The sequence below is a fragment of the Lacerta agilis genome, chromosome 1 (assembly GCF_009819535.1).
Source record: "Lacerta agilis isolate rLacAgi1 chromosome 1, rLacAgi1.pri, whole genome shotgun sequence".
Classification (NCBI taxonomy): Eukaryota; Metazoa; Chordata; class Lepidosauria; order Squamata; family Lacertidae; genus Lacerta; species Lacerta agilis.
In genome coordinates, this window is record NC_046312.1 from 50,413,045 (window position 1) to 50,420,757 (window position 7,713).

The window sequence follows — 7,713 nt, forward strand, 5'->3', positions numbered from 1 at the left end:
GGATGTTTGCTCCCTGATCAAACCTAGACTTTCTAGAGTTGAAATGGTCTGCCCCGTTACTTTATAGTGGCTTTGCCTACGCTATTGCTTAGTGACAGTTCAGATCCTAAGGAGAGCTTGTAGTCTGTGGTGTATTACCAATGCTATGCACATTTCCGGAGTCTGCAGATGTTGCAAATGTGTGGTTTGAGTCACTCTCTGTGTGTGGCCTATGACTGACTATAGAAACTGCCCCCCATGTGTTCAGAGCCAGCATGGCTAATGGTCAAGAACGATGGGGGTTGTAGTCTAACAATATCTGAGGAGCCACAGGCGTCCAATCTCTGGTTTAGAATGTCAGAAAAATATTTACGCTGCCATAATTTCACCCTGTGGTTCTTATAATCATTGCAGACTAATTCTGCAAATTGAGATCTGTAGAGCAAAGTATATATTGCACTTCATTCTCTGTAGGAAAATGTGTGGGTGGTTAAGTCTAGGATTCTATACCACCCCTACCCCTTCCAGACAATGTTTTTGCAGGCTGAGTCTGAGTCAGTTACCTTACTCTTTCCTTTGAATTTCAGATCAGCCAAGTCTTGGGCAATGAAATCAAGTTTGCTGTGAAGGAACCCTTAGGGCTCAGGTAAGTTTGCTGGCAGAATCTCTGTGCTCAGACTACTAGCCAAGGGCAAAATGAGCTGAAGGATGGGCTGCAATATTGCCACTGAACTTCTGCATGTAAGCTGTTTCTTCATTGTTGTTAATGGCTTTAAGAATAGCAGAGACTTGAGTGGAGAATTTTTCCAACTTGGTGTGAAGTATATTAGGCTGTTGCATTTGGCACATATCTCTTTGCACCATGGATTTTAAAGGTATGGGGGCCACCTGTGCAATTTCCAGGAGGAGCAGGCAGCTACCAGTATAAGATGCGGGAGGCAAATGCTTATGTTTTACCAAAGCAGTACTGTGCCCCTCACCTGAGTTTTTTGTGTGCCAGGTATTAACCAACTGAGCAGTTCTTCATGAAGTTCACTTGGAAACTCAGGATATTGCTCTGTTTAGTGCATCTCAGTACTGGATTTTGAGTGCTGCCACAGTAACTTTTAAAGATGAATGCTTTGGCACATGGGAGAATGGCTGTAAGGAAAAGGGGTTCAGAAGAGGGAATAGAACTTCCTAGTTCTGCTTATGGGTGCAAGAGCCCTCTTACAATAAATTGTGGGCTTCTAGAGAGCAGTTTCTGGAAGAACATACTTCTTGCAATTGCAGTGATGTCCTAGCTTAGAATATTTGATGCAGATTTTAGGCATCTGTGAGCAGTTTTAAAGGACACTAAATTGAGGGCCTGTGGGAAAAGTAAGCCATCTCTTTCCTGCAAGCAGAGGGACAGTTGGGGTGGTGCTTCCAGATGTGATCCATACCTACATTTGTAGCTGTCCAAATGGAGAAGGCCTGTCTGAATAGAGCCTATAGAAACCCTAATTGTGTGTAGGTCAAAGTTGCAGAGTTGTGCTTGAAAAGCTGGGGAGTTTTTGCTTATGCGCCTAGGATATTTTGCACCTCCCGTTCTCATGAGCAACCCTCACATGGATGTTGGCCCACAGGGCCAGATCAGCACTCTCAAGAATGTTACTGTTTGAGCTACTCTGGCATAAAATAAAATTGTAAAAAAGCAGTGTAAGAAAAGCCTTTCCCAAACCTGGCCACCCAGATGTTGTTGGTCAGTGACCCCCAGCTGGCATAGGCAATGGTTAGGGAATCCCAACAGCATCTAAGGAATGACAGCTGTAGAGAAAGGGGTCCTGAATTGCAAAGCTAACTAAGCTGTGAAGATTAAGAGCAGGCAAAAATGCCTCTGTTCATAAAATGCCACCCACAGTAGCCATAGTATGTGTAATTGCTTGCAATGTTCTGCACATGAGTTGAGAGTCAAAGCATTGTTATTATTATTATCATTATTATTATTATTAATGTTGGCATCATTCTGGCCTTTTCCTCTTGAAATAGATCCACCCGATGGAGGAACTTTGCTAATGGGCCTGGCATTGAAGCTAAAAATAATTGTAACGAACAATCTAATCTTCACTAATTAACTGGCATACGACTACTCTCAAAAGTGTATCTCTCCCAACCACCAAAGACCTTGCCATAGTCTTGAGTGATAGACAATCATTTCACAGCCAGGACACAAGGCCTTTCTTTTTATGAGGGCACAGTCAATCTCCTGCCCCTCTCAATGGGTTATGCCAACATTTGCAGCCTTTGCGAATGTTATGAAATTGTTTAAGACAACTGCAGTCATTCCGCCCCCGCCCCCCACCTCCCGTTTATTTTTACAAACTCTTTGTTTCTAACTTCAGTCAACAGAGATGATCTTAATTCATGATTGGGAAACCCTTCCAGCAAGGCCATTGCCGTCCAACATCATCTGGAGGGCCACAGGTCATTCCTTCCCCCCCATTCCTGTCCTTAGAGAAACAAAAGTGGCCACTTTGTATATAAAACTGACTGAGGGAGAATGTTGTCTTTAGACTGCTAAAAGCTTACACGTTCCCATTTGACCTTCCTTGCAGGGTTTGGCAGTTTGTGACAGCTGTCATGTTTTCCGGGGTTGCCATCATGGTAAGTGACCTGCTCTAAAGTGGAGTCTCAAGTTGAGCTGGGATGGGAATTTGGTTCAATTTTACATTGTACAGTCATACCTCGGGTTGTGTTTGCTGCGGGATATGAACGTGCCGAACCTGGAAGTACCGGAACAGGTTACTTCCATCACTGCAGGTTACGGGCACTGCGGGTTGCGAACATTCCTCCCGCATGGATCATGTTCGCAACCCGAGCGTCCACGGTATATTTGTATGGAATGACATACAAACAAAAATGCAGCTTTCCTTTGACACTTGTAGTTTTCTGAATTTGATGTATGTATTGGGGGAAAGTGTGCATAAAAATGGATACATGAGTGAAAACAACAAAATACGTTTCAGGAAAATTGTGTGCACAAATGTGCACATTTAGGAGAAATGTGCAATGAACTGCAGACATTTTTTTTTTTGGAGGACATTAAAAAAATCACATGGTGATGCTGAAGGGTGGAGAACTGAAATGAAGATGGGGGGAAATGAGCATCTAAAATTGGCAAATTTATTCATCCTAGTCTATAAACCAGTCATACTTGGTACCCTAAAATGAGCATTTCCCTTTCTCCCCTTTCTTGCTGTAGCACCTCATTGGCCTTTACACTTGCAATGTGCTGCTCCTCTTCCTAACCAGGGCTCCAGCTTCCATCTGCATGTATTTCTTTCCCTAGCCATGCATGCTCATCTCTCCCTTCAGTTGAGGACAATTTTTCTTGAGTGAAGCAGGGTGAAGTACCGTAAGCTTTCTCTGTTGAAGTTTCTTTCTTTCCTGTAGGCTCTTGCCTTTCCTGAACAGCTCTACGATACTGTCTTTGAGGAAGAGTCGGTCAACAGCAAGACACCTATCCGTCTGTATGGAGGAGCCTTACTAAGTGAGTGCATTGTTGCTCAGCTAACCGGTTGCTCGTCTCATAATGATATCTGGATGCATGCTACAGAAGTGGGGCTGGATTTCCGGGGGTGGGGATTATGCCATGCCACTACAATACACACAGTTCACTTCCATGGAGCAGGTGTGAAATATGGTGTGACCACCAGCTCCCCTTTGAACAGGTAAAAGGCCTGATATCTCTAGAGATATTAAGATTAACTGCTGAGATGGCCAGCGACATTGGCTGAATCCACAATATTTAGACTGGCAAGGCTAGCCCTAACAATAGATAAGAGTTTGCTAACTATCTTAGTTGGCAAATACTGCAAGGGGTGGGGGGGGAGAATTGTGACAGCTGCCTGTTAAGTCCTGTGGCATGTGAAGGGGAAACCATTTTGTCCTGGTCACTACAGCAGCTGGTCACTTCAATGCTGTGGCAAAACAATGGGGTGAGAACGGTGCTCACCGCAGATTTCATAAACTTGTAGCGATTGTGACAATAAGCTGAGCTGCGATATCATGTTGTGCATCTTGTGGAGCTGGAAGAGTCGAATGATTGGCTGTGGTGGCTTTGCTCCCAAACGATAGATACCAAAAGCTATTCTGAGATGAGCACTGGAAGAGGTTGTAAAACTGTTTCTGGATTGAACCCTCTACAGTGTAGGGGGGTGTTAACAAGCACCACTGAATGCTCCTCCATAAAACAACAAACTTTATATCTAGAAAACTAGGTTTAGGGAGGAGCCAGCTAATATTTCCTTATACCCCCAAAGGCACACTCCTCCATTGCATCGTGAGACAGATGGATGCCAGCAACAGTCAGCTAGTTTTGTAAGTTTAGGGTCTTTCTCTCCCTGCCCCACCCCTGCCAATGGAGAAGCATTACCTGGCTAGCTATCTGGCTAGCTGCTTTAGGAACTATTGCAGTATCCATAGCGCCACATTCCTGTTGCTTTTCCTGGAAGATATTTTGAGACAAAGCCAGCTTGTGCTGGGCACAACTACGTAAGAAGTAAGGCAATGCATTCTTCTTATAATTGCAGGCTTGTGTCTGGTAGTCAGAGGCAATTCTAGCGCAGCTGGAAAACTATTTATTGACTTATCCTGTAAGCCTGTAGCATCACCTAGTGGTAGCAAGTGGACATGCAGCAGTTTTGCTTTCCTCGGTGACTACATTCACAGCACTCATGTAAAAAAGCACTATGCCACAATTTTAAACAGTCATGCTCTCCCCTTAAAAAAAAAAGGATTCTAAGAGCTGCTGTTTGTTAAGGGTGCTAAGACTCATATTTCCAGAGTGGTTTAACAGTCAATCCCCCTTCACAGGGAACTCTGGGAATTGTAGTTCTCTGATAGGAATAGGGCTCTCCTAACAGCTCTCAGAGCCCTGAACAAACTACAGCTCCCAGAATTATTTGTGGGAAGCTATTACTGTTTAAAGTGGCATCTTAGTCCTTTAGATGTATGGTGTGAAATGTGACCCATTTAAACCTGGACCATTTAGGCAACTTCACCTTGTAGCAAACTTTGCTTGCGTGTTCTTTGTTTTTCACCAGGGCAGCTGTATAGCCTCCCTTTCTGAGTTTCCATCTCCTAGTACTTTCCCCTCACCATACCCATCATGTTTGAGTATTTCCTCTTGCCTAGAGTTCAACAGGTAAAACACCTCTGTCTTTTAATGCATACGGAGCCAAAAAAGGGGGGCAGGAATAGTTAATGCAACTTGCTCTTCCTCAGCAGGTAGTATAGGGCATTAGCTTTGCCTTGGTACTCTTGTTTTTGGAATATACAAGCAGATTATTGCTCCCAATGAGATACAGTGTTACCTTCCCTAGACCTTTTTGCCAGGCTGCTTTTGGTTCTTGTACCTCTTCCATGAGTTGCAGAAAATGAAAGGCTGCGACAGGGCTAGAAACGTCCTGGTGAAAGTGGATGAACGCATCTGCCAGTATCATTAAGGGCGGGGAGGGTGGGGTTGGCTTCCTTTCTTTGCCTTTGGTATTGCATGTGTAGTGCTCCTATTGATGAGAGAAGGTCCTCTATGACAGGAGAGTTCAAGAGGAAAGTGTGTGTGTGTTTCTGGGTATAAAATGCACATGATCATAACAGATCATGCCAGGCAAGCTTTTAAAGAGCATATTAATGTGTTTGTATCAACAGCACTTCTTAGAAGGCTATGTCTTTCTACATGTGGCTTCAGTAGATGACACCTCCCCTTCCTTCCTTCCTTTCTTTCTTTTCTTTCTTTCTTTCTTTCTTTCTTTCTTTCTATCATCCATTTCCCCCCAATCATCTTTAGGTATCTCCCTCATCATGTGGAATGCCTTGTACACAGCTGAGAAGATCATAATGCGTTGGACTCTGCTGACAGAAGCATGTTACTTTGGAGTACAGTTCTTGGGTAAATATGCCTCTTTATGGTCACAGGCACGTGCTCTGCTTTTATCGTGGAAGGGAGACTTCGATACACGGGGTGCGGTGTCATGCTGAGGTTAATCAGGCCCAAGACACACAGGCCTTTCTTTGCAAAAGGAGAGTGCAAGCATGCAAGGACTAAACATTCAGACCAAACATGAAAGTTCAAAGCTTTTGTTCCTAAAAATCTATGATTATGAAGCTGGAATATTTCTTGTCCTTCAGAAGAGAGAAACCCTAGAAAGAGGTGGATAGAAATAGGAGTGAAGCAATAGCTCAACTTAGCACTCTAGCCTTCAGTCATAGCGCACAAAAGATGGGGTGTATTCAGACACATGCATACCAAGGACCCAGGTTAGAGATCCTGTAACAAGCAAAAACGGGGAACGGTGAATGCTGCTGACATGTGTCTCCTTGGATGTCTCTGCATTAAGACTTTTCTGAATTGCAAGCCTTTCCCCAGTTGGTTTTCTTGGTCTTCTCAGCTGTGTTATTTAGAAGTTATTTAAAACAAAAATACAATGCAAAACCAATAAAACTGTGCCATGGAAACAAAACAAATTGGGATTCACATGGAGGGAGGGGGAAGTAAGGGTGCTAAATCCAGTTTAATTGTGGAACCTAAATTTGCTGGTATGCAATTAGATTCTACTTGCCAGAGTGCAACAGAGTACAGCTTGGCCCTTGAGTGCCAAGTAAAATCTCTTTAGCTGCTTCGGTTGCATGCCTGATTTTTTAAAGGGGAAACATGTTGAAGAGATGTGTCATAGTTTGCACTCTTAAGGCTGCTGCTGCAGGGAACCCCCACCACAGAATGCCTTTCTGTGGCATCAGTAGCTCATGTGAAGTGGGATGTGTCATTCAGCAAGGTCTTAACCACTCCAGCACCCGTCTCTCACCAAAAACAAGCACCCCAGCTCTGTTTCTCTGTTAAGTTAAAGTCAAGAATGTAAGGAAGAGCCTGCTGGATTCAGCCGCTGGCATCCTGCTCTCGCAGCAGCCAACCAGATACCTTTGGGAAGCCTGCAAGCGGGGCCTGAGGGCAGCAGCACTCAGAACCAAATAGACTCTGCTTCATAGAAGCAACGAACCGCAGTTCTAACTGCAACCAAAGCATCCAGGTTCTGCTAGAGTGGGCACGAAGTGACCTTTCCCTGTTTCCTCAAGAGGTGTTCTAGAGGGCAGGCAACAGTTTTGAAAACGTGTCTTTCTTTTCTTCCAACCTGCCTTTTTGTCTCTCTTTCAGTCACCAGCATCACCCTGGTTGAGAGCGGCCGGGGGTCCACGGGAGCCACACTGCTCCTCATCAGTCGGGTCCTCTTTGTAATTATCAGCTTTTATTATTATTACCAACTTGGACGCAGACCCAAGAAAGTCTAACCTCCAGGACTGCTGAGGGCTGGTGCAGAGAGGGGCCTGTCATAATTTCTGCATTCCTTTTGCTCATTTTTGTGGGGCTTTCTTTCTTCCTTTCTTAAAACAACAACAACAACAACAACAACAACAACAACAACAACCAGACTTCCTTACGGCATGCATCAATGTATACATAAATCCAGTGCTGTTGTGGCCACCACACTGGAGGTGGAAGAGGCGAGTTCAAGATGACTCCATGGTGCCCATGGGAAGAGGCCAGGAAAACAGAGATAAGGCGGCAGATTCAGGGATGTGGGTGGGCAAGATCATCTATTTGTAGCCATTCTCCTCTGTGAATCTAGGCAGTGATACATGATCAAAATATACACTTGTGGAAACAGAGCATCATATCAAAACGGCATTCAAAGGGCAAAGAAAGTGGCACCAGCTCTG

At 44.4% G+C, this 7,713-nt stretch overlaps 1 protein-coding gene across 1 annotated transcript in view; it reads left to right on the top strand.

Annotated features, from left to right (window-relative positions):
- The window catches only part of TP53I11 (tumor protein p53 inducible protein 11), a 58,880-nt gene extending 51,502 nt beyond the window's left edge, over positions 1-7,378 (top strand). Inside the window, exons 3-7 of the mRNA XM_033149414.1 lie at positions 567-625; positions 2,556-2,604; positions 3,394-3,490; positions 5,789-5,890; positions 7,151-7,378. Coding sequence (XP_033005305.1) covers positions 567-625; positions 2,556-2,604; positions 3,394-3,490; positions 5,789-5,890; positions 7,151-7,284 — 441 coding nt within the window. The 3' untranslated portion in view covers positions 7,285-7,378. The remainder of the gene's footprint in view (positions 1-566; positions 626-2,555; positions 2,605-3,393; positions 3,491-5,788; positions 5,891-7,150) is intronic.
- Positions 7,379-7,713: the final 335 nt, after the last annotated feature.